The sequence below is a fragment of the Protobothrops mucrosquamatus genome, unplaced genomic scaffold (genome assembly GCF_001527695.2).
Source record: "Protobothrops mucrosquamatus isolate PMUCROS unplaced genomic scaffold, P.Mucros_1.0 scaffold276, whole genome shotgun sequence".
Classification (NCBI taxonomy): Eukaryota; Metazoa; Chordata; class Lepidosauria; order Squamata; family Viperidae; genus Protobothrops; species Protobothrops mucrosquamatus.
The window spans coordinates 1,314,566-1,342,537 of NW_015386620.1; the positions used below are offsets into that span (position 1 = coordinate 1,314,566).

At 37.5% G+C, this 27,972-nt stretch overlaps 1 protein-coding gene across 2 annotated transcripts in view; it reads left to right on the forward strand.

Annotated features, from left to right (window-relative positions):
* The window catches only part of RNF144B (ring finger protein 144B), a 50,105-nt gene that overhangs the window by 17,028 nt on the left and 5,105 nt on the right, over nt 1-27,972 (forward strand). Inside the window, exons 2-4 of one of the 2 annotated variants that reach the window (XM_015814701.1) lie at nt 4,396-4,583; nt 17,239-17,343; nt 27,359-27,419. In XM_015814701.1, coding sequence (XP_015670187.1) covers nt 4,419-4,583; nt 17,239-17,343; nt 27,359-27,419 — 331 coding nt within the window. In that variant the 5' untranslated portion in view covers nt 4,396-4,418. Of the gene's footprint in view, nt 1-4,395; nt 4,584-16,796; nt 16,868-17,238; nt 17,344-27,358; nt 27,420-27,972 lie in introns of those variants that run through there. The other variant, XM_015814702.1, reaches the window with a different exon arrangement.

Here is a 27,972-nt window from a genome sequence, read left to right on the forward strand (position 1 = left end):
GCTTGTAATCACACAATTCCATTGGCTGGCAAGACCCTGTTGCTAGTTAGCCAACCAGCAACGGGCATGAAACTGTATGCAGATGGAGAAAGGCAATCACCCTTAATGGGCGATGAATGGTGAAGGGCAATCACCCTTAATGGGTGATCAGGATATGCATAGGGGATTAAGGGGGGGGGGGAATACAGAGAACACAACAGGAAAGTAACACATTTTGTGCATAACAAGGGTCTTGATGGTATTTTGAATACCTGCACCATAGCTGCCACTCAATGTTTTTCCTTTTTCCTGTTAGTTGGGTTTTATTGCTTCCAAGCAACATAAAATATTCTGCACATTGGGTGCTTTTAAATGGATGAAGTATTAGCATTTGCTTATCTCTTCTAGTCTTTCCCAATATTCTGTGGGGAAATTAATTTTTAAATAGACTTTGTTATAATCTATACACATAATGTTCTTGAAAGATTAGAAACAAAAACACTGTGTTGCAGTGTTGAAGATAAAACTTCCCGAAGCCAATAAAAAAAGATGATTGCTTTAGCATACATTAAGGACTCAGATTTTTAGACTAACCGGTTTCAAAGTAAGTGTAAGTTCTTAATAAAACTTTGATTTTCTCAAAATGTAGGCTGCTGTTTTAACCTTAAGAGTTGTAGTACTTAGAATCCCACTCAGTGTGCTGAGTATTTTTATACACTTTAGCTGTGAAGTTGAGCAGGTTTGATTCTGGCCAATCCCCTGGAGAAAATCATGAAAGAGAATTCCCATGTGCATATGGAGAAAGAATATACAATAATGTTCCAAATAAAGAATTTCAGTTCTAATTTAATTCTATTTTCTGAGGAAAAATCTACTATTTTCAACCATGAATGCCTTGATTAGCTAATAAAAAACTTAGTGACAGTCAACTAGTTAATCCTGGTAAATCTATTTTATATATGACTGCATCAAGTCATGTCATTCTGCTGATGGAACAGCAATTACTAGCAAAACAAAGACACAGTTTATACATTGATGCGTACCAGATATCTAAGGACATTCAACAACACCAGAGATCAACAGGATAAAGTAATAGCTTTCTGCTAGGCAGAATGGACAGAAATGCTGATGCTATTGTAGATAAGTGCTGAGAGTCTATGAAATGAAGCGATGGCGACGCTCCTGCTGGAAGCTGACGCCATGCTCTCTTTGAAAGTATCTTTACACTGATTAAGATTTCCGGGACACAAATGTGTCTTATGTCGTATGGTCCCTCTTACTACTATAATACTGGAAACAGAATTTCACAATGTTCCGATTCTAACTTGCTGCTTATTGTAGGTTAGGAAGAACAAACTTCACGTAGCGAAGTGTGGACTAGGATTGCTGGTTCAATAATTTCATCCAGATCATTCTGTTCTCCCTTACTCATGAGCCTATGGGTTATCCCCCTATACAGGGGGGCCAACCCCCCCCCCTGTATAGGCTTGCTCTTGATGTCATCAGGAGTCATGGCTGACTTAAGGGAAATGTTACTTTTATCTGTATATTAATAAAACATTAGCAAATATGCACATGACTTTACAAGGCATAGAATAAGGAAGGCACGGCCAGGAAGAGAGCCTGAAGAAGGCAGGAAGAATATGTATGGATGGATCAAATGGAAAATAAATTGTCAACCCCAAAAAATGAAACCTTTCATGTGTTGTTGTTTCACTGATACAAATAGCTGCAGCATCTATAGAACAGTAGCTTGGGGATTGTGAGTTTGCTAAAAGATGTTGCCAAAATTTCTGGTAATGTTTGAAAGGGAATAGTTTGTTGTATAAAAGAGTTGTTATTATACGCAGTTAGAGGAAGACAATTACTTTTATAGAAAGGGATTCTGTAACCCAATGAGCCTTCATTGTGTAATTTCATTTGAAAGCGGGCACAATTATTAGTTTTTCTGTGCATAAGGATGAATATCTGGTAGTACATACATATACGAAATTTAAGTAGCTGACTGATGCAACACAAACAGCAATTACTCTTTGGTACTTTGATGAATAGTGAGAGACCTGTGGCACAGATTGCATGTTGTTAATATGAAAAAGCTTGTATGTAGGAAGAACACATTCAGACAAATGTAATTTGCAGGTCAAGTTCTTACTTTGCAGAAAGTTTAAAAGCAATATATATTCTAGCTTCCAGTGTTCATGAACAAAGAATATAATAGGTGAAAACAAACCAGCTAAACTATTGGATAAAACTCATTTACTCAAAGTGTCTGTATAGCAGAAATCATTTACATGATTCTGCTTTATAGCAGCATTATTCTGTCTGGGTATTTTCCTAGACTCTTGCCTGTAACTAGCAGGCTTGTAAAACCTTGATGAACTTCAAAGTTGGTTTGCTATTAACAGTACACAAGTTTGCTGGCAAGTCAGGCCTATGAATTATTTAATTTGATTAGGTTTGCAAATGCTTATGAGGTCTTTAGGCCACCATAAAATCTATGGTTCTAGAAACTCACCATGTATAGAGTATAAAGCAGCAGCATTAATAGATTTCAAACCAAGGTACTAGCTTTTCAGTAAACCAGGCTTTCTCATTCTGGCACTTGGCAAACCATTTGGATTCGCAGTCCACCAAAACTCCCAACCAGGATTGCCAAAATATTTGCTGCGTATTATTTATGTGTTTATGCTTCTTTATAATTTTGATTTATAAGGCTGCCCCAACTCGAAACTGATTAGGAGGAGTGGGAATTAAAAACTCAAGATGTTTTTATGCTAAAAAAGCAAACAAAATGAACCCAAAGTAAACTCAAATATCAGGAAATGCATATCACAAAACAATTAATATGTAACAGATTGACCTATTGTGACCTGCTCCAGTGTTTGTGGAAAAAAGAGTTTTTTAAAGGCCTTCTGATGGCTGGCAGGTTTGATACAGTCTGAACTCTGGTGGGAAGCTATTTTAAAGGGAAGGAGCCCTAATAGAATAAACTGTTTACCTCAACAGATGACATTGCTTAATTGTCAGGATATAAAGACACCCATTCTGTCAGATTTTACAGGGCTGGCAGAAATGTCAGAAGAAAAATCCTGACCCTCAGAATGCGAGGGTCTTTGCCATGAAGAGATACAATATATAGGTGATCCCCTAGGACTTAGAACATATTGGTAACCAATGCAGTTTGTGTAACAGAGATTTACATGAGTGCACCAAGATGCAAGCACAACTGCTTGCGCCACTGTATTTTGACCAGCCTTACTTCCAAATGGTAAGAACAGACCTATGTACCGCATACTGCACTAGTCTACACATGAAACAGGGCCTCTGTTCAGACGTCTGCAGATACAATCGGCATGGAAAAGAACGGACACTTTGCCACTCTTATCACCAATGTGTAGGCTGAGACCTGTGCTCTTAACAGTACTTGGTGGTGTCTACTTTGAGTTTTATGCCAACATCTCTTCAGGCACTTCGTTTCTCTCAAATTTCCTCAGTAGACCAGGCATTTATTTTTGATTAGTGACTGGAGAGAAGTTGTGCTAGGGCAATTTTATCAAACGCTCTGTCCATATTACATAGATCAACCAAACATAAGGTGAACGGTCTACCAGACTGAGTAAGCAGGATCTTTCTGGGAAGTGCTTCACTAGATATACAGGTTGACGCTGTGGGTTCCTTAGGGATATACAATCTCGGATGGATGCCAATTGGACAGAGTCCATAGCAGATCTGCAGAATTAGTACACAGGAAAGTGTCACATTGATAAATTAAAAATCATTGCAGGCCACAAAGGAATACCTGATATATCTGGCAGCTAACAGAATGGCAGCATTGCTGGAGCTGGTGGTGGCAATGTGGCCTGGGAAGTTTTGTAGGTTCTTGACAGTGCATCTTTTGGGGGCAACAATGGTGAATTTATTAACTTTAAAAAAACATCTGTGGGCTGCGCAGGTCTGCTTGGAAAGCTACATATTGGCAGGGTTGGTCTAAGGTGATAAGCAGGGCAAAGTTTTGTGGAATCATCAGCGATTATTTTGAGTTTGTAGAGTCTGAGGAAGTGGCTCATTTTGTCTAGTTGTGGACCAAACCATAGCTTTTATGGCATGTTATGAACATTTCTGATAGAAAATATTTCTGGTAAGCTTATATTGTTGATTTATCTGAATGTGTTTTCTCTACCTGAATTGATGAAGGCTGCTGTAGAATTAGGAGGGAATGCAACTTGCCTTATTTTGCACAAAATATAAGTGGGTTAGTCCTATCCGTGTATTTGACAGTCTATATTGATGAGTAAAAGAACAGTTAAAAAATGGAGCTGTAGAAGATGTCACCCATACGTTGCTTAAAATTCTGTTATGTTAAATTTTAGCTTGCAAAATAATTCTCACTGGCACATTCTGATTTATATCTTGCAGAATTGCTGGGTGTGTTTAAACTGATGTCCTCTGCTACTAAAAACTGCTTCAGCACCATGACAACCGGAGTAGCAGAAGTCGGGGAATTACCCTTGGAGTCTTTGGTAACTTGCAAAATGTGCTTATCTGAATATTCACTGGATAAGATGACTGCTCTTCAGGATTGCAATTGCATCTTTTGTACCTCAGTAAGTATGGACAGCAATGTATCTATCGTTGAAAGAAAAGAATGAGCTAAAAAACATCTTTGTAGCATTAACTAATAGATTAATGCAGTAATTAAGAATTATATTTTCAATATTATATTCTAGAGCAGGGTAGACATAATATTCATGGTCATTTGTGCACCAGGTTCTAAACATCTTCTTTTATTTTTTTAGATACTTTTTTTTTCAGAAACTTTAATTTTTTTTAAAAAAAAAGAGGAAGAAAACTAGCATCTGCAAAGCCCTGACCTTTCCCATCAGTAATAAATATACAGCTTGTATTCTTCTGATTGTTATAATGCTTTATTACATTGAACATTTTAGGCTCAGGGCTGTCTGTTCTACTTGAGTAGCAGCACTGCAGTGCCTCTACAACAGAGCATCTCCTATCCATTGCTGACATTTTGTAGATGCGAGAGATTACACCTAAAATAAAGCCATACAGATCATGTCCTTGTCTGCCAAGCTGTGGCTCCTCTTTTTATTCCTACTAACCCAGCGAAATGATGGGGAAAAATCATATAAAGGAGCGCAAAACTATCTGTCATTCTATCTGTCAATAGGACACTTTTCTGAAAATAGAACAGGTCCAAATGTGGTGTGGCAGAAGAAATCAATGAAAAAAAAAAGATTGACTTTGAAAATGGGCAAAGTTTGGACTGAGGTGAAAAAAAGTATAGAAGTATAGAAAAAAAAATCCTTATGGGATGGGCAGTGATGGAAGAGACTCAGAATGGTAGCTCCTGCTCCATTCTAAACCCTTATCCTGCCTCCTGATCATGGAGTCTATCCAACTCCCTCCCATTCGTGCTTCTTAGTGTACATACTTGCACAAAAGCACACAGATGGGAGTGGAATAGAGAGACATAGATGAGGTGCAATGCATTGTTTTGTTACAGATAAGAAAATACAGGTGGTTCCTATGGCAGATGTTGACAAAAAAACTAGAAAGAGCTCCAGAAATTATACTCTTCATGTTTTTCTTAACTAATTTTGGAATTTAGTTCTTTAATTAAAATTCTGCAATAGTGGTAGAGGTAAGGAATTAATAGTGTTCAGATCTATATTTTGTCAGATGTGAAAAAGATTTATCACTCAGCTATCATATCAATTGTAATAGTAAATATATAGGGAAATATAAGTGATTTTTATAAAGCTTTTTTTCTATCAGTTGTTAAGGATTTAAGTGGAAGCTGCTAGAGTCCTTCTTGTGAGTTTGTGATGGGCTACTTTCTGCTTGTGAACTTGTGATGGGCCTTGTGATGGGCTACTCCTTGCCTCCATTATCATTTATTTGATACATTACTGCTTTATTTAATGTTTTTCTACTAGCTGTACGTATACAGAGCTTTTCATAACCTGCATTAGGATGGTTTCCCATATGAAAATAAAAGTATCAGCATAACTCCAGTGTTCCTAATGCTTCAAGTTTTTGGTTTAGGAACTTTCAGATCCAAAAACTTTTTCAATAAAGTAAAATCCATATTCCAATATCCCATCAAAGGACTCATATAGATGAATGAAGAGTGCAGTTTAATGGAACTAGTAAACTGAAGATTCCTGACATATTTCTACAGACAGCCACAACTACTCTGGTTATTGTCCATAGGCAAGATCATGAGAAGGGTTTTCAGATATTAAGGTCTAGACGTGGGTGTCAAGCTCGCAATGTCACGTGACATGTCGTGACATGTCGTGACGTATCTTGACTTTTTTTCCATTGCCGGCAATGGGGTGGGCACGGTTTCACCCTGATGCATCCGGCCCACAGGCCAGCAGTTTGACACCCCTGGTCTAGACAATCCCAGACCAGAAAGGGCATCTCAATAGTTATTGATATACACCTGCTCATGTATGTATGTATGTATGTATGTATGTATGTATGTATGTATGTATGTATGTATGTATGTATGTACTGTATATAATTTAAAAATACTAAGTTTCAGTATTCACACAGATATAATAGGTTCCTCTTAAGTACGGCTCTTAATATCAGTAGCAATTTGTAACAAATATATTCCTGTTGCCCTCCAGGCCTATATTATCTATTTCTTATGCAGTAAAATATCTCAAAAAGCTATATGTATATGGTTTTATATATTTTTACATGCATATGTATATATATGTGCATGTGACTGGAACAGCATGTACATCTGAGTAAATACGTAAATAAAAAATAATTTGCGTTCTGAAGCTCCTAGTATATTTATTTGCTAGGAATAGGAATGGGGGCATAGACTTCATATTTCACAAAATATTTGCTTACATGACCTCTTACAACATTTGTGTGAACTCTTAACAAGTTCATTGGGGTGAGTTTGATAATGTATGCTTTATTTTGAAACCTGAGTATTATTTCAGCATTTTGTTCATGTAAATTAGAATTCAAGAGAAGATCTTGGGTGTTGTCTCAGTGTCTTTTCGCCTTAATAGCTGTTCTTACAACATCTAATCATACAATTAAATTGATAATATCTATAGATCGTTAATTATATTTTTGTAAGTTTCATTTCAAGGGAAGTATTTTCATTACAATCATAGAATGTAGAGGTTAGGATTACTTTTATTGTAACAGATATGGGAGCAGAACTTTGGAAGTCTGAATAAGCATTTCCCTCCCCCATTTTATATTTCTGTGCACTAGGGAGGGGCCTGTTTGAGATGTTTATTGAAACTAATTTTTTGGCCCAGGTTAAAGCCCCACTTACTATGATTATTGCCCTGGTAGTGCTTCATTTTCTTATCCTATAAGATCATTCCATAGGTCAGTGATGGCGAACCTTTTAGAGACCGAGTGCTCAAAAAACACCCCGCCCCCCCAGCCCGCCCATGCTCTGCCCCTGCCACGCCCACCTGCAGGGCCACTCACCACCTCCATGGCCCACTGCAGCAGATCGCCAGGTGGCCTTGTAGTACCATGGCAGCCATGCCCTCCGCCCACACCCCGCAGCATCATCTGCACGCAATGGGGCGCAAGGTCGGAGTCTTGTCCCTGCTGCCCGGCTGCCATGTCCTTGGCTGTGCTCCTCCACACGGGCCATGCCTGGGGGAGACTCTCCTCCAGGGGGGCTGCTGGTGAGGAGGGGGCTGCGGGGGGAAGCAGGGCTGGGGCAATGGAGTGCGTGCCCACAGAGAGGGCTCCGAGTGTCACCTCTGGCACGCGTGCCATAGGTTCGCCACCACTGCCATAGGTTTTCTATACCTAGTGATATATCAGACATTGATAAACACAAGACAGTGTAGTAGTTGTAATAATTGGTGTATGATTTTCCTGGTATTCTTAAAAAAGAATCTGTCTGAACCAGTTGTGGACCTATTTTGTCTAATATACTGCACGACAGAGATCTGGACCCTGTATTTGCTTGAGGCTGCAAATATTATTTAATTTACCTGTGTAACACTTCCAATATATTAACCAACCCACACAAATAACTGTTAGGATACAGATAATCCTTGATTTACGACTACAATTGAGCCCAAAATTTCTGTTGCTAAGCGAAAATGAAGGAAAAGAAGAGTCAAATATGATTTGTTTACTTTTTGGCTTACTACATTATATGAACTCATTCAGACACCATATGTTTAATAAACCATGTTTTGTTATCCATATTAACAAGAGATATGTCTAATAGCAAGGGCAATATAATGTACTGGGACTGGCAACACATTTTTCACATCCAAGAGATTTTCTATACTAAATTAGCTGTCTATAGGAGATCTAGTAATTTCAAGAGCGACCATTGACTCCTCAAAACTCTGCTATAATATTTGAAAAAGCAATTTGGGGCCTGCAAGGACCCAATTTGTTTTTATTAAAATTCTGAGGTCCGTGACAGATTCAGATGGAAGATAGGATCCTCTATTGAAACTAAATAGATGGTGATTTAGTACAAAAGAGACTTAACTGCTGAACTCACCGCCATCAGCCTATGGTGACATTCACAATACAGATAATTTTAAAAGAGTACAAAATAAACGCAAGCAATAGAGAACTGTCCTAGTCGTGAGTCTTGATGTAGTGTATTACCTTCTGAATTACAGGCAGCATATGGAGTATTATTATCCTCACATCTGACTTACAGCCTTTTGATAGTTATCTGTCTGGCTTTTGTACATATTGATTTAATAGGCTTTTGGTCTGATTCAAAAGAACTGTTTTTAAGTAGGGATAAAGTTAGTTACTTGAAATTTCAGTGCTTTTTCTTTTGGGATGGCTTGAAGAAAAACACAAATTTACATTTGATTTGCTATACATCAGCAATACTAACATTTTAAAAATGTTATATACAGTGTGAAGTATTATACTATATCTCTGACTATAGAGAATTCTGCATTGGTATGAGAAGTTCATACACACTAAGGCTAGTTCTATTATAATGTTTTAAATTAGAACAATGGCTACAAATTTGTCTTTAATAAAAGTACTGTAAGTGACCTTTGCCACTTCCCCCCTCTTGTGGGAGAATGTGGCCTCCCCAAAAGGTTAACTTAACATTATAAACTTACTTTATCTTGTATACTGTATAGTACAGTGAAGATTTGTATCCAGTTTCTGTTCTGAATATGTCTCTTGAGAACTGGCAGGTAAACTCATTTGTCACTTCCTTTCTTTGTTTTAGGTTAAATTCTTTTGCAGAAGTAGAGATATGCAGCAACATGTGGTTTCAGTTGTTTATCCTGTTTCTCAGTGCCCTATTCTTGAGACCTATGCAGAGAAGAAGAATATGAATTAAGGATGAATGGATTTTTTGGTGGAATTTGGTTTTGTGCTTCTAGAAATAGTATTCTGAGAGACCTATTCCAGTTAGATGCACATCTCATTCTATTCCTATTTGATCCCTTTGAACTGAGCCCTGTCATTTAAAATGCTTGTATTCACTTTTCATTTAACAGCCAACCCTTTTTGAAACAGTACTTCAATTTCTGTATTGTCAGATAACTGACAGTTGATCTCAGAAAGCTAAGCAAGATCAGACTTGGTTAGCACATGGATGGGAGAGCACCCAGGACTGTCAAGACTAGAGGCACGACTGGGAAGCTGAAAAAAAAATGTCGGAAAATGGCAATAGCAAACATTTATCTATTTTTCTTACGAAAATAACTTGCTTGTATTCATGGCAGCAGAAGAAGTTGGGCTTGATTTGAAAGATACGTTATTTTTTTTATTTGTGTTTTATTCCTAAAATTGTTGAAAAGAGCCAGGAAACATGCTACTCTGCTGAATAGCAGATCAAGTGTAATGGATTTTGTGCACCACACACTAATTACTGCTTAACATGCAGTACATGAGCCTGCTTTAAAAGGAGATTGATTATGGGAACCACACTGAGAACCATTTTAAAGTTGTATGTTGGCAACTCCCTTTATAGAATTACATCAAGATCCTAATGCCAATTGTAAGGGTACTTTTTACAGTTGCTAGGCTCCAGATCTCTACATGTATAGTATTTAATTTAAAAATAAAACAGCAAAACATATTGCAAATTTAGTCAGATCGTTAAAATGGAACCTGGTGTTTTACCACCTATAGCTGTATAAAGAGCAAATAGCATGATTGCTGAAACCCAAGTGGGGTTGGTGGTTGTGATTATTTGGATGCAGCTTCTCTGCAAATATAGCTCTAAGATAGCATGCCAAGACAGATTTGCGGAAGATGCAAAATAATTGCAGTGGAAAATATAGCAAAGGAGCGGTAAGGTCGAATTAGTGGATATATAAATGGGACTTTTCTAGTTTTGAGAGGTTGATAAATTAAGGCTGCCTTCCTATGAGTTTATCTAGGAGTAAGCACCATTGCCGGAAGGTCTGACTTATATGTGCATTTTTATTAAAATGTTTTAAGTTTAATATATCATATGGGGAAATGAAGAAGGGTGCCTGAACGGAGTAGTGTAATCGAATTCGGTTAAATCTTGTAAGTTATTAGTGAAAATCTGTAAATGAATATTATAAGCTGCTATAAATTACTGGACAAATAACTAAATATAGCTAGAGAATGTTGTATAGCCTTACTTTACAAATAGCAATTGCAAGTTTTTATTTGCCTTAGCTGCGACCTTCATCCAAATTGAGAAATCAGTTACCATTAAAAAGCTCATGGCAATAATTCTACCAGACTAATCCTTTTGCTAGGAAAATTACCATGTAAAGGGTCAATGGCCGGGAAAATGTTTTTATGAGGGAGCTAAAGTTTGCTTGATATAGTCATCATGCTCTACCACGATTGCCTGTATCATAAGGCACACTAGGCCAAAGCCCAGAAAATTTACGCTGTAGCTTAGCCTGCTTGGAGAATAAGTTTACATGAGAAATAAAAGCTCTATTTCCAGTTGCTGCTAAAATATAGAATATAATAAGAATAGTTTATTAAATGTATATGCTGCCAGACTCTCTCTGATTGGGCGGTTTACAATTTGCCAAAATATTTAAAAGCAACTTTCTTCCTGTTAATTATTTTATTATTAATATAGTATATAGAGACAGATCATTAATTTGCAAATAGATATACTAGTGTTTTGTTTTTTTAAAAAAAAATGGGAGGGCATGTTTTACAAGGCGTGGGAATTAATATTGTAGTGATGTATTGCTCAGTATTCAATTAGGGGGGATAACATGTATATATGGGTTGTTTTTTTAATGCACCTTTTTCATGTCTTAAATGTTTTGTGTTTAGTGTTCATTTTTTATTCTTTTGGGGGGATTTCTTTAGAGTTTTGTATTTTAACTTACTTTTTAATAAAATAAAAATTTTGAAGAAAAAAAACATTTAAAAGCAAGTAACATTACAAGAAACACAAAACCAAGGAACAAAGGTGGCAGAGAAAGCAAACCTTGGTGTATTTGTGTTTGGGGAACCTCATTCCAGAGCACACATGCAACCACAAGGAAGATATGCTTCCTGGGACTTGATACAAGGGAACCCAGAGTGTGGTCAAGGGAACCCAGAGCGTGCCAACCTTGCCAGATTGAACCAGGTAGGCAGATGTTATGGGAGACAGGTGATATCTCAAGTAATACGATCCGATGTCACAAAAAGTCTTACAGGTAAATGTCTATGGCAGCGGTTCTCAACCTATGGGTCGCGACCCCATTTGGGGTCGATTGACCATTTCACAGGGGTCGCCAAGCAAGGCTGTCTGCCATTTTTTCCCCTTTTCCAGTGGGTGCCTTACCTCCCTTGAGCTGGGCCAGCTGGTGGTCGGCCTGCTCCGTCTCTGCCGCTTGCCAGCTACGCCTCGGCCGGCGCAGGGGGCGGAACCACACATGCGCGGCGCTCCTGGGCAGGGAAAGTCCTCGACTTACGACCGGTTGGGTAGTCCTCGACTTACGACCGGTTTAGTCCTCGACTTACGACCGGTTTAGTCCTCGACTTACGACCGGTTGGGGGTCGCGGCATTAAAAAGGTTGAGAACCACTGGTCTATGGAGATTCTCAGTCATCTAGGTCATAGTTGTCTCTGCTTTTTCAAAAGGCAACTGGACTGTTTTTTCCTTAAGGAAGAAGAAAATGTTTCATTTCTCATCCAAGAGATTTCATTTCTTCATCATTTCTGATGATCCATCAGAACTGATGAAGCTTTTTGGATGAGAAGTGAAACATTTTCTTCTTCCTCAAGGAAAAAACAGTCCAGTTGCCTTTTTGAAAAAGCTCCTCTGAGGCTTTATAGTAAGGTGACCAACTTTTTTACAATGAAAAGGAGGACACAAATAAATTGAAGAAAAAAATATCGTAAATAAAAGAAACATTTTATTCATTGCAACAATAATACAGACAACTTGCATGCGCAAAGTTTGCTAGCCGGGTGTTTTGGTGCACTCAGCAGCAATTCCTATTGGCTTTCGAAAGCCAATAGCGCGAGTAGCACAGCTCATGCAAAAGTTGAAAAAAAACCCATCAAAAAAAGGTGCCGGAACGCCGTTCTATGAGAAAAAAAAAAAGCCCTGCAGATTAGTCTTCAAATATCGAAAAGGAGGACATGTAGGAGGACACTTTTTGAGGGAGGACAGAACTTACAAAAGGAGGACTGTCCTCCCTAAAGCAACTTGAATCATACCTGGAACCAAAAATGACAGTTAGTGCAGTTTGTGAAGCAGAGTGTTACATGGACATAAAATGCATGTCTCTTACTGCCTACATTCTGGAATAGATGAAGCTTCCAAGAGGTCTTCAAGGGCAGCTCCATGTACTGTGCATTACAGTAGTCAAGCTCTATAAGTAATACTAACAGAAGCCAGTTTGGAGACTGTAAAGTGGAGAAATGCTGGCTTAGTGTATGGAATGAGAAACAACATCCAAGAGCCATTTGGAAGCAGCCTGCAAATGTCTTTATTGTTGAAGTGTCAGAAATGCTATAAATAAAGAGCAATTAAAGCTCTCTGGCACCTGTGCAGGAGGCTCTTCTATTGAAAAAGAGGAGGAAAGTTCACAGAGTGTTGTCAATTTTTTTTGGTTATTTTGCCTGGCTTTTAGAGGGGCTTGCAAATGTTTGCATTTTCTTGAGCAAACCCAGAAACCCAGCATAAAAGCTTTCCAAAGAAAAAAAGGCTATCTTGTAAATAAGAATGATCATGGCAAAAAAATATTCCTTTTTAAAAACAATGTGACAAAAAGCCTAAGTACAAAAAAAGAGTTTGGCAGACAGAGAACATAAATTTTAACGTTTGGTTGGTAATGATCATCCAGAGAATTTTAAATAATTTTAATAATATCTTACATAAGTGATCTGGTTTATATGTTAATGCTTGAACAAAATTAGAGACTAGATTGTATTGCAGAGAAAATGGTCCAAGAAAGAAAGATTACCTCAGGGTTATCTTTATAAAAATCCAAAATGGTGAGTAAAATGTCACTATCTGAGGGAATATCTTCATCTTCTTAGTGGAGTCAGACTGTTATTTTGTCCAATGATGTGATATTTTCTATAAATGATATCAAAGATCTAGCTAGCAAATTAGAAGCTCACTTATTTGTTAGGTGACTTAATTAACAAATCTGTACTTTAATTATACAAGATATAACAGGTCTAAGTGAACAAATTGTTGTGCAATGAAATTTAAGATTTGTATACATTTAGGAGATTGTCACAGTATTGTTAAAATCAGTAAAAATCACCCTGCATCTCCACCAAGTAAAAAGTAAAAGGACTGTTTTGTAATGAAATGTGGTTGTACAGGTAGTCCTTGGCTTAAGACTACAACTGAGCCCTTAAGCGAGACAGTTGTTAAATGAATTTTGCCCCATTTTATGACCTTTCTTGCTACAATTGTTAAGCAAATCACTCTATTTGTTAAGTTAGTAACATGGTTGTTAAGTGAATCTGGCTTCCCCATTGATTTGCTTGTCGGAGGATCACAAAAGGTGATCACATGATCCTGGGACACTGCAGCCATGGTAAATATGAACCAGTTGCCAAGCAACTGAATTGTGAGCACATGACCTTGGGGGTGCTGCAATGGTTGTAACTTTGAAAAAAAAAATCATGTCACTTTTTTCAGTACTGTTGTAACTCTGAATGGTCACTAAATGAATGGCTGTAAGGACTACCTGTATGGCCCTCACCAGATTACATGGGTAGCCTCTTGCCCCGAATAGACTAAGTATGTTTGTTTATACAGGCATATAGTCCTATGTTCTGTATAAACTTCATCTTCCATACTAACATTTGCCATATTGCTATAGCATTTTTCCTTTTTCCATTTGCTTTCTGAAAATTTGTAAGAGTTGAAGTTAATCAGCTGGAAGCCTTTTAAAGTGTTGAATCACAGGGATAGTTAATGTAACAGGCTGAAATGGCGACCTGAAAAAGCCAGCCCTTTGTTTGTGAATTCCGAGGAAGATTATCTAAAAGTGGCCTTGATGGATTTGAGGTGAGAGGAAGTACAAAATGCCTTCTTTAGCCATTAGTTAGCACCATGAGATCTGAACACATTGCCTGATGGGTTGAGATTCATACTGAGTGCAAATAAATCCCTAAAGGTTTTTAAAATGAAAATTTTGAGCAGACGCTTGGCAGCAAATGGTGCACTTAAATCTTTCCTCATCGTCATCAGATGCAAGTTATTTGTGCTTTTCCCGTCACTTGTCCCATGGATGTCAGTTTCTTTATAAACACGGTGGACAAGGCACTCAGAACTCTCGGGGGGGGGTGGTAGAAAAAAGCACAGGTAAATATTGAACAGACCAACATGGAAAGGGTGAAGCCAACCCAAAACTGTGTGGAATGACCACTGGATGCTAGGCAGATGGAAAGATAGAGAACTCCTTTGTGAGGCACAGAGGAAAACCTTCCTTCATACATTATGCCTTTGTCTGCAATGCAATTCCTAGTTTCCTACACAGAACAGAACAGAATTCTTTATTGACCAAATATGATTGGACACACAAGGAGTATGGTTGAGTTACTGCTTAAACTCAAGGCTGAATTAAACATGACTTCTCCCTTCTCTCCCATTCCTTCACTCAGACTGGGAGGATGTCAAAGAGCAACTTTGCCAGATTACCTTCTAGTTAACGGATATTTTCTGATGGGCCACTTCTAACAGCCATTTTGTGAATAGGCAACAAGTCCCAAACCTTGGCAACCCTGACTTGTTTTCAAAGTGCCCTTGTGCGCACAACAGTTGCCTGCCTCTTGCCTAGACTGTTTCTGATCGGGATGGGCTGCCAAGTGATCTTGATTATTTAGTATTTAGCTGAAAAACACAATTTGTGCTAGAGATGCTGCTTAAATTTCCTGTGAAATTCTGGAAATGTGGGAAGTCCCTGATGTGTCCCTTTTACTCCAGAAGATTAAAATCCTAGTTTGCAGTAGCATTTCTGTGGGAGGATATAATGTTTAGAAGTCTTTTGTATGGTAGCATTTGTGATACTTGATGAAGCAGTTTATAGTAAGGTTATAAGATCAGAACACCTTATGTGAGGGAGATTGGCAGTTCTTAACCATGACAAAATAAGTAAATAACATTTCATAACATCACCTATTGTAGGGCTTTGTGTGATATAAAATACTTAACACTGAATATGTACTTAATACAATGGATTAGGTGTAATTTCCACAAAATAGAGATAGACTTGTGGGATATAAATTCCCCAGCTCACATTTACCAGCTCATCTTAAACCTCAACCTACATTTATATCTCTGATAGTCATAATTATATTGCAAGAGAATGTTTAAATGCTTTAGAAAGTTTAAAAAAAAAATAGAATTCAGTTCATTTACTTATGGGAATCCAGAACCCTTATTCAAAGAATTATCTAACTTTAATTAAAAATTGCAAGCATGGCACTTCCTTGACATGAATGCATTAACAAATTAGCATTAACGTATGCGAATGATTTTTTTAAAGGGAAATTATCAAAAGGGTAAATAAAACATGAGAAACGCTTTTCTTTTCAAGGTTATAGACCAGTTTTCTCAATCTTGGCAACTTAAGCAAGATTAATGCTGAGTGGGGAATTCTGGGAGATAAAGTGTGCATGTCTTAAAGTTGCCAAGATAGTGAACCCCTGCGTAGACCTTCATCTTTAATTTCAAGTGTTTGCTTCAGAGTTATTACTAAATAACGTTTTTATACTGCTAAGTATATCCATGCATCAATTCATGCAAATTATATCCACGCCATTAAAGGAAAACTATCAGAAATGAAAACTAAGAAAATACATCCTGCCCTGGGCCACCTGAACCTCCAGGGTCACGTTCCACCAAGCAGGCCCAGCAACAGGTGAACTATAGTAGCTGGCTGGGGAAATCCGGGCATTGAAGTCCACAAATCTTAAAGTTGCCAGGTTTGGAGACCCCTGACCTAGATTATGCAAAGCCCTAAAATAACTAAATCTGTGCCTAGATTAATACGTGTAATTGAATTGAATTGAACTGAAAGTATAACTTAAATGATTTAGCTCTTGGGTAGTGAGAATTGCCTTATCAGTGGATGTTTCCAGAGAAGTCCTGGGTCTCATTTCTTCTCCTCATGTAATGTTATTAGGGCAGTCTAGAGCTCCCATCCAATCTCAACAATATAGTCGCTTTCTGATGTTTCAGTTCGTCAGCTATGCAGTCCTTATCTATAGCTTGATTATATGAATTTGTATGACCCTTAGATGGCAACCAATAAATATAAAGTCTAATTTTGTCCTCCTCTAAAGTCTAACTCTTTGTGTGATTAATCAAAAAGTCTAACAATCCTCCCACAGTAACCCAGAGAGAGTCCCTGACTTATGACTATTTGATTAACGACAGTCCAACGTTACAATGAGGCTGAAAAAGGTGAGTTAGCTCCAATAGTAGTTTAGGTGCCTTTTGCCATTTTATGATTTATAACTTAGAACACAGAATATAGAATAAAAGAGTTGGAAGGGACTTCAGAGGTCATCTAATCCAACTCCCTGCACGAGCAGGAGAGTCACTCTATACCATTTCAGACAGATGACTGTCTAGTGTCTTCTTGAAAGCCTACAGTGATGGGGCACCCACAACCTCTGAAGGCAAGCCATTCCACTGGTTGATTGTTCTCACTGCTAGGAAATTTCTCCTTCGTTCTACGTTGCTTCTCCCCTTGATTAGTTTCCATCCACTGGAATATAATACTTATTATAATTTATATATGATTTATAACTTACATATTTCTTCTTCCTTAGTGTCTAAAACAATACACGCAATTGGCCATCCGTGAGGGGTGTGGTTCTCCCATCACTTGTCCAGACATGGTCTGTTTAGGCCATGGGATGCTACAAGAAACAGAGGTATTTATATTTAGTCCTCTCTCATTGCTTTTAATCTTTGTCATTCATTTACATAATGAATATATTAGATTGTTTTCCCCCTTAATTACCCTAATGACTACTTGGCAGAAAGCCCACTTCAAGGAGAAATTAGAAACAAGCAGATGGTTTTTCTCTTGTTTTCCCTTTCCTGGGGAAATGTTTACTTGGCATCCAGACAGTCTCAGAATTGCTTGCTTGCAACAAGAACATTCTCAATTTGAATATCCCTAGTTCTTTGTTAGTGATAGATTCTGGAAGATGTACTATGGCATTCAGAATTGTAAAACACAAATGGTAGAAATGTTACATGTCGCTTGAGAAGGATTTTTTTTGGGGGGGGGATGGAGGAAATGGTGCTTGTATATACTTGGAAGGGTATATATGAACCCCAAGTGCAGTTCATTGGATGTCCGAAGTGTTATGTATACCCCAACTATGCAGTTCTTGCTAATAAAAACTCAGGATAAAAAAAATACCACATGGCCAATTTATATTAAATCTCTTCATGGAACATTAATGCCCATGGTTCTTATCATACCTATTGTCATTATACGAATTATTTGTATGTTGCTGTTCCAAACGGAATTTTCTCAGGATAAATTACCACAGGGGTGTCAAACTACCAGCCCGCAGGCCGGATGCATCACAAAACCGCACCCACCCCATTGCCGGCAATGGGGAAAAAGTTCCGATAGGTCGCGCGACATCACATGACGTCGCGAGTTTGACATGTCTGACTTACCAGATGGCAAAATTTGCCAATTTTAAATTAAGATGATATATAATAGGATTTAAAATGTCCAAGGATTATCAGTTGGTTAAAAGGTTAGGAGCAGTCTAGACATTTCATGTTAATATAATTCATTAAAAGGTTTGATAAAATAATGGAACATGAGATATCCTTCCTTGGAAGGTGTTGCAATGGAATATGTGGATGACCTTGGGGAACGAAGGGAACAAAGACCTGAAATAATAATAAGCTTTCGGCATTTTGAATGCAGAGAAAATGCAGTGCTAAAGTATGCATGAAAATCGTAGTAGAGTGTTCCAAGATTATTGTTTGTAAAGCTCCTGAAATCTAAGCTTCATTTCAGTTAGCCAGGCAAGAGGGCACTTGAGGGTATACATCTAATGGGCCATTAATGTTTTCTTTTGTATGCAACCCTAAATATTGAATGAATAAACAATGAGAAAGACATTTAATGGGCCACGCATGATGGGAAATGCTGGAGTTTGTTATAGGTTTTGTTCCTTATGTATCTACACTGATATATTATAGTGACGAGTAATCATTCTGACCAGAATAGATGCTCTTAAAAGCAGCGAATGATCTATGCTGGGCCAAAGTTTTAGTAAGCTTTTACCTCTTTTAATGAATAAACAGTATGGGTATATTAGTCTTTGATACTATAGAGTACTTCATATGCTGTTCTGATTATATCTCTATCTGAGCTACTGTATATCTCAGCTTTATCTTGTTGTCCACCAAACATGTTACATTGATAGCCTTGGTGGCTTTTGATCATAGTTGCTCGGAAATACTATATTTGTTAAACAGGTTTATTTATTACATCACCATCAAAGCTGACACCAGCCAGAGCATAGAACAACTGAAAGAAATAATGCAAGAACAGAACTGACATGGAGAGACGTGGTCCATACAATTTCCAAGAGTTTGACACAACTGAATGGATAATATCATCACGATCATATATGAGAGAGAGAGAGATGTCTTACACATTATAACACATGGCGTGGGCAAGGAGGTATTCTCTAGGGTGCAGAGAGTTTAAGAGGGAAGGACATCCACTCTTGTCCCTGTCCTTTTGGTATAAAATTTTCACAATCTGAAAAAGGCTTGTTAGAACAATTAGCAGGACTTTCAAGATAATTTCTTGTCAGGGTCCTCAGTTAAAGGCAGATGCTAAGCATACTCACTTGAATGTACACTTCATTTCAGATTTTCATGCTAAGAACCTGAAGATCTCCAAGGAAACCTGTCAAATAAAGATATTTGGAGTGGATACATACATGGTACCCATATCTCTTCCCTAGAGGTCTTGACCTATCTTTAAAAGTTTGCCTCAAACTGTTCTCCTTTTTAATAGTCAGGGGCTTGCCACCTAGAAATTATCCAAGCATGGAAGTCTTTATACGCTTATACATGCAGTTACATGTTTATGTTATTTGGCCACTAGATTAATAAGGTGCACTGAAATTCAGTAGTATTTCTTGGCTTAGAAATCAGGGGTCTTCAAACTTGGCCTTTTTATGACTTGTGGACTTCAACTCCCAGAATTCCTCAGCCAGGCATGCTGGCTGAGGAATTCTGGGAGTTGCACAAGTCATAAAAGGGCCAAGTTTGAAGACCCCTTGCTTAGATGGTAAAACCATTTTTTTACTTTAAAAGATCTAGATTAAAACAGCCTAGAGATCAACAAAAAGAGGTACCGTCTGCTAACTTGCATTAGAACTAAGAAGAATGAGACTTCTATGAAAACTTTAGTTGAAAAAGACCTCTTTTTACTGCATATGTGAATGTACTATAACGGTGGCTCAGTGACTGAGAGAATATAAACCATTTAATTTACTTTCTAGTTAACTCCAGAAAGAATAGCCCAAGACTGTAAATGACTAGGAATGATGGAAGCGGTCGAACTAGTTGTAGCTTCTAATCTGGTTGTATGGTTATTATCCTTAGGGTCCTTTAATGATATTTTTTTAAAAAAGTCATCTCTGTATATTCCACTAAACAGGCACTATTCAGTGCCCAAATGATAAATACAAATTACTATGGGAAAGTATGCAGTGCAGCTTTATGGTGTGGGTCTTCAAACCCCAGATTTCCACTTGAAGATCTAAGCTTTTAAAATTCCTTCTTTGCTGAAGTAATTTGTTGGCTGCGGAGACCTACAAGAAGTTCTAATATATGCACTCCAGCTATTGTGAGGAGTGAACTGGAAGTAGTCCATTTGAAGTACATCTACAAGCCCCATTTAATGTCCTAGAGTAAGTTGGTCAACAAGGATAACATTGTTTTGAGTGTCTTTCCAAGGCCTACATTACCCACTAGAGCAGAAAAATAATTTCCACTCCATATCCGTTTTCCTGAAACTTGAAATAGCATTAATTGGTTACATAGGTTTTCTTGGAATAAATTCTGTTCAAAAACAACTATAATAAGCCTTTGGAACACTTCCATGGCAACTGAAACAGGATTTGAATAGTACTCGGTGCCTAAAAATAGTAACATAACTCCTATTTAGTTTGCTTATCCTGTCTTTTCATAGAATATAGCCGGGTGATTAAGTCTCCTTCTGAGCGCTGTTCATTTTCTTTTAAATTTGAGGGGAATAATAGGAATTTGAAGTAGATGGAGGATAATTGTCTGCAGGGGAAATGAGACAGCAAGTGAATGATGAGTGACATTTAAAAGACAAGCCAGATTGTTTTTTTCTACCTTTATGTTTGAGTACATTTTTAAAAAATTTGTTGGCAGTGCTAGGAAGGGATAAAGTGTCTTTGTAATGGCCCTGCAATACCTCCTGAGCATTTATTTTGGTGCTGCCTCGCTTGAGCAGCAGGCAAATAGGTGGCAGCTATAAGGACAGGTAGTCCTCTACTTACAACCACAATTGAGCCCAAAATTTATGTTGCTAAGTGAAACATTTGTTAAGTGAGTTTTGCCCCATTTTACAACTTTTCTTGCCACAGTTGTTAAGTGAATCATTGTAGTGGTTAAGTTAGCAACACAGTTGTTAGATGAATTTGGCTTCCCCATCGACTTTGCTTGTCAAAAGTTTGCGAAAGGGGATCGCATGACCTAGGACACTGCAACCATCATAATTATGAACCAATTGCCAAGCCTCTGAATTTTGATCATGTGACATGGGGTTGCTGCAACGGTCACAAGTGTGAAAAACGGTCATAAGTCACGTTTTTTAGTGCTGCTGTAACTTTGAACAATCACCAAATGACCTGTTGCAAATCAAGGATTACCTGTATAAAACAGGGACGCTCATTCTCATGGGACTTCTTGCCTTCAACCCATCCGAATACAACTTTATTTGGCAAGTTGCACTGCACTGATAGATATGTGAATCGGTGTGAAGCAACAGAAAAGTTAAGGTTGAACTATTCAAATAATTCAAGGAACCTGCTGAAGAAAGAAAAAAAAATTATCTTGTTTATATATTCTGGTAAACCATAACTGGCTTCATCATGGTTTGAAGAAGACCCCCTGATTGGCTTGGTTCTCACATTGTACTAATCCCTAAAACCAAGGTATATAAATCACAATAGCTGAGTTCACAAAACATGCTGAACTGAAAATCTGCCAATTTATCAGATGCCACCTGCCTTCTCCTCTAGCATCTTATCTTACAGAATGACAACTGCATATCTCTAACCTTTTTCTGAGCAAGTCTATATATTTGGGGGAAGAACAGGACTACAGGTGCACATTATTTCTATTTTCCATGAAAACCTTATGGGTACATTTTTGGAAATAAAGCTGATGAAGGAGACTGGGTCTTTGCTTCGCAGACAAGGACCATGGCAAGTATCAAGGAAGAATATTAGTATAGCAACAGATCACTTTGGAGAACCCAGCCTTAGAGGAACATACGAATCCAACTATGATATTGATTGAAGTGTGTAACATTTAGCAAATATGGACAACCAATTACTAAATACTAATACATATAATTAAGACATATGCCCAATCAATAATATAAAGCCTAATGGACATCTAAATTCCATGATATAAATCCAGAATAATAGTGCAGCAGTGCATATTTTATGAAGAATTGCTACAAAGCTATCACACAACCGTTTGTATTTCAAGTACAAAGATGCTGCTGCTGTTTTTCTAGCAAATATACAAATCATTTAAACATCCACTAAGGAACTTTTTCTTTTCCCGTCCGTGTATATGCTCCTTTGCCAGACAGAACTCATTTGCACCATACCAAAGGTGTGGAATGGCAATCAGGAATGGATATCTTTTGTCATCATTTCAGTGACATGTATAAAAGTGTTGACCTAGAGAAAACAACATTAGCCACCTATCTTTATTTTAAAACATTAAACACTTTAAAAAAACCCCTTCATTCAGAAACTGATTCTAGCCTTGCCAGTGTTTCATAATGTTTCTAAAACAGAAATCTATCTTCAAATTACAGTTGTTCCATATTCCTTTGTTTGTATTGAGTAAAAGCAGAAATAGTAGATGCGCCGCAAAACTAATGCTTCTGTAGAAAAATCATGATAATTTATAATGGAACTCTGATGGATGCTGAAATTGAAAGATGAAAATCTTACAGAAAACTCTCTATTGGTTGCCAGATAGGTATCACTCAGCACATTTTGCTGCCTGAAGTATAACAAATAGTATTTAACTTCCTAAGTCAGATTTTGAATATCTAACATGGACAACTAGGAAAAATGTTTTCATGGTGCTTAACCCAAATGTTATGCTATTGCCTAACTTGATTTGAATGTGTGCTTCCTTTTTCAAGAGTTCTGTAATTCAAAGGAAACACAAAATGCATATTTGTGGAAACAAAATATTTGACTTGAATTTATTAGATAACAGTTGTTGCCATCACAGAAGGAAACTGAAGGCAATGAAACAGCTACCTCCTAATGAGAATGAATATAAGTAATTTAAAATAGTATTTCCCTGAAATCTTATTCAGTGAGCTTGGTGCTCGATGAATGTAGGGTCATTTTAAACTGGGGAAAAACTGCTTTTGTCAGATGTGTGGTGTGGATTTTGCCCCAAATTAGGATATTACAATACAAGTTTTCCACTACTTCAGCCAACAAGGGCTTTTGTGTAGCTATACTTTATACTGTTTTTATTGTTTGCAGGTGGGGAGAACTTCAGTTTAGTTAAGGCACCAGGCTAGAAAGCAGGAGACTGTGAGTTCTAGTCCTGCCTTAGCCATGAAAGCCGGCTAAGTGACCGTGGACCACTCATTCTCAACCCAGCTCACCTCACAGGGTTGTTGCTGTGGAGAAAATAAAAGGAAGGTGTATTGTATATGTTTGCTGCCTTGAGTTATCTGTGAAAATAATAAAGGTGGAATAAAAAATACACAAATAAATCAATTTGGCCATTCCATTTTACATACTATCTTACACCCATACATTTTACATTCTCCATAGGATACTTCGAGATGGTGCCTTCTACAACTATTCATTTCCCTTAGTGCCTTTGGAACATTGGGAAGTTGGGATTAACTGTGGGGGTCCTTGGTTCTGAGACCAAAGTTGGCAAACTTGGAAACAAGCAGCAGTTAGGTTTCTGGAAAGATGTGTATTGCTAGTAAAGTAATATAACAGGATCTTGAAAACCTGTCAAAGCAATTCTCTTGCTTAGGTTATACCCAGCATAATTAAGCCAGAGTTACTCTGTGTCTGTTTCTCACGCTTTCCCCTCCCCTTGCTATGGTGTCCCTTGTGCTGTTTCCTGTTTCCTCTTCCGCTTTCCCAGGGTCAGTTAGTCATGCCCTCACAGCCTGTGACCTATTATTCAGGCTATTACTGAAAGTAAAGTATCTTCTCTGGAAGTTTGGTAAAATTCTGTCGAAAATTAGTCCCTCTGATAAGAGGAAAAGGGCAGAGGAAAAGAAGACAGACCCAGGGTGAAGCATGAGAAGCAATCTTAATGTGCTGGGTGAATTTTCTCCAGTTTTACAATCGTTCTTTGCCCCACCAACCTATCAGTTGGGTTATTTTTGGAGACAGATTGACTGGTTTTCTAGAAGACCAATAGACCCCTGTTTACAAAACAGTTCAAGCGTTAATTATTTCATGGAACAGTTTTGCTGTGACAACTTCTCGCACAGGCAACTTGAAAGGTGGCTGTAGTTTCCATCCCAGCCACCTAACTCCACTGTTTCTCAACAAGCTGGCTGGAGAATCCTGGGAATTGAAAAACACTGACTTAATCATTCTGCTCAGACCTGCCCCTGACTTCAATTGCTGATGGGTTTTTTTCTTCCTGTCAGCTTGTGATGTTGGGTGAGAAAGCAATTGAAGTTTGGGAAGTTTACCCATCATTTCCCTTGAATTGTCCTGCAGTAAACGTCTAAAAGAGAACAATTCACAAGCCTTGTTAGCGAGTAAAATTTGTGCTCGTCAGTTGGAGCAGTGCAGATTGTGCTGGGATTTTTTTTTTATTTTTTATTTGGCTGATTCAAGGACTGGAGAAATGTACATTAGCAAGGTTGTGAGACAGAGCCCTAAAAGTGCAAGTAATTCTTTCCTTAGTGCAGATTCAAGAGGGAAGCTTGAGACATTGAAAAGTTTTTGTCCTGGGCTTAGAGGATAGGATAGCAAGGAAATACCATCTTAATTTAGTTATATATTTACTTTATTCCACCCAGGCTGTTTTGTTGTGCTTAAACCCATGTCTCTTATTTGTTGCCTTCTGCTTCTCCATGACCTGTCATTAGCTGTCTTTTTTTCTGAGATCTCTTCTTAATGGTATCGTAACAAGAGAGTGTTGGGAGATAAATGGCTTTGTTTGGGAGAGCTGTGCATTTATTTCCTATCACAACAAATATGATCTGACAGTAAACATCTGCTTTCCATTGACTGCTATAAAATTTTGCATTATATAACCTCATTGTCTGGGGAAGACAAATCTCTGCCTCTGGGTACGTACTTCACCAAACTCTTTATTATTAATAACAACACAATCCTGTCTTGTGTGATAGCTTTTCACTATTCCATTGTTTTAATATGGGCCTGTTTTATTTTTATATTCCATAGCAAAAAGGAGAAACACTGCCCAAAGATGTTTGCTTTCCTATATCCAATTATTTCATTTTCTTTCTGCTGCTCCTAACAAATCCTCAGTCTTGTTTGTGATGGTGAGGGAGGTATTTAATGAACAGAAATGAATATTTTATGATAGGAGTAATGTGCACTCTCTTGCTAGAGTAGGGGTAGCAATAAACTGACATCCATTGGAAATCTAAAATAGGAATGATGAAAGAAAGAGTAAGAGAAAAAGCACATTAAATCTATCATTTGTAGAAATACGATTCTGAAATCACAGTGTCAATAGCATTCATTACCTTACATCCATTACTTATTACTGGCATTTAAATAAGGATTGCTCTAGGTGACTTACTGGTAGACAGTTATGTTGTCTACTATATATTAACATTAAAGAGAAACTGAATGCCCCTGAGAAATTATTTTGAAGTTGCTTCTGTAATAAAACAATAAAAGAGTAAGATAGTAATATTACTATTTATCATTATTTGCTGGAGAGAAGCAATTTGATGAGGCGTTTTTATTAGTTGCAGAGCTAGAATTTCTGAAACAGCAAGAATTTACACACTAGCTATTCTTGTGAGAGTCAAAGAAGTTAATGGCATGTATATGTGGGTAGGGGTTGAGGCAGTTTTAGCATATCCTGTTCCCTTTTGAAGTATATGGTGGCAGATAGAAGCAGGGTTTCTATCACAATAGTATCTTGTAATCTTTGACCCATTTCCTTCTCTGGTTTAGGGTTGTTGTTTTTTTATCTGTGTATGTATAGGTATGTTTTTATTGTTACATCAAATTATTCACATGAAGTAAGTCTAAATATCTGATTCTTAAATTATACCCACTTTGTGACTGCACCACTACAATATATATATTTAATTTAAAAGGGCAGAATCCTTTGTATGAACATATGCTTCTTCTCATAATGGGCAGTATAGAAATAAATAAAATAAATAAATTTCCTGATTCTCAGATGTCAGAATCAAAGGGTATGTCTTAGAACAGTGTTTCAATTTAGGATAATCACAGATGTTACATTACTGCTGCCATGGAAAGCAGAATAGAATCCAAATGATTAATATCAGTGGGAGATGCTAACAGGGCCCTTTCTGTCTGATAATAAATCCATTTTGTCTAGGGATGCATTTGCTCTGGTAGGGAGGGAGCTGAGTGCTGGAATGATTAGAATATTGCACAGGGGAATAATCTGAGTATATTCAGCAAGTGATGTTTTAGCTATTATGATCATTATCATGTGACAGTTCTGGTCATTTGAATCTTCCATACTGGCACACAGTCAATCATCATCTTAGACGTGTTACTGTCACCAGTAAAAAAACAACAACCCCAAAGCAAATTATATTGAATATTGAAAAACATGGCTCATCTTTAAAAGCCTTCATTTAGAGATTGTACATAGCTAGACCTGAAGTATTTGTTTTAATATTATTTAAATGTGAATGACCTAGAGATTTGTTTGTGGCTCCATACACATTTTGAGATATATAATTCCTTCAGATATTATGGTCTTTCTGCTTTTTGATTGCAGGTTGATATTGAATGGTTAATCCCTCTTCCAGTGTTCCCAAATCCTCAGTCGCACATGTTTTATTAAAGCAAGCTAATAAAAAAAATTATTGACTTAATTATCCCTATACTTTGCAATCAGTGTCCATAATACATAAACATGATAATGTGGCATGATTATATAACAATGTGTGATGAAAATACCTAAATTGGATCCTCCCTCTTCCCATCTGGATTATAGATCAAATTCCTAGTGTTACCATTTTTGGCTTAATATAGATAGCAGCGTCTGGCTGACTGAATAATCTTTAAAAAGCAAAACCTAGTTAGTTTTTGGATAATCATTAAAAAAAACAATCATGGCAGGAGACTAGATGTGAAAGTCAAATATTTCCATATTTTTGCTAAGAAAACAATATAATAAATCCATGTGGTCCTCGGGAGTAAGTTTGACACAGAGAAACTTTTTTAAAAAAATATTATTTACAGAGATTTTGAGAGTATTTACTAATAATTGCATTCAGACTATTTTCTTTTTTAAATTCAGCTCAATCACTAGTGTTGCAATTTCTCTATGAGTGAGTGTGGGGAGGGGGAATCTTGATTGAGCTATTTTTAGAAAAGAATGATTATAATCCACATTTTTCTTTTTAACATCTTGTTGTGTTCTTCATTCCAGATAGCCAGCTTGGTGTCTGCGGACCAATTTCAATTGTACCAGAAGTTGAAATTTGAAAGAGGTGAATTTTTTACTTTAAGACTGCATTGTTAAATTCACAAAATAGCAAAGAAGTTGTAGGAAAAGTTACTTGACTGATTGTACAGTCTTACTAATGTCTACTCAAAAATAAGTCTCATTTAATTAAATGACACTTAACCTCGGGTAAATAGTTATAGAATTGTAGCCTAAACTATATACATATAGTTTACATATATATATATGTAGGTCTTTGGTTATTCGGGTTTTCTCCCGCGTAAAATTGGAAGTGTCTTGGCGACGTTTCGACGAAGTCCCATTCGTCATCTTCAGGCTGGTGTCTTCAGCTTCGTGCTTCTAGGAGTAATGTGTGATCGCAGCTGTTTCTTCCTTTTAACTGCCAGTGGTGTTTGAACTGATTGGGTTGGAGCTTGGCTGTGTTCTGATTGGTGGAGGTGTGTTCTGATTGGTTAAGGAGCTTGGCTGTGCTCTGATTGGATGGGGGGTTGGTTGTGCTCTGATTGGATGGGGGAGTGTTCTGTTTGGGTGGGGGCTTTGTTGTGCTCAGGTTAGTCTGAGTTGCAGGGGGATTAGAG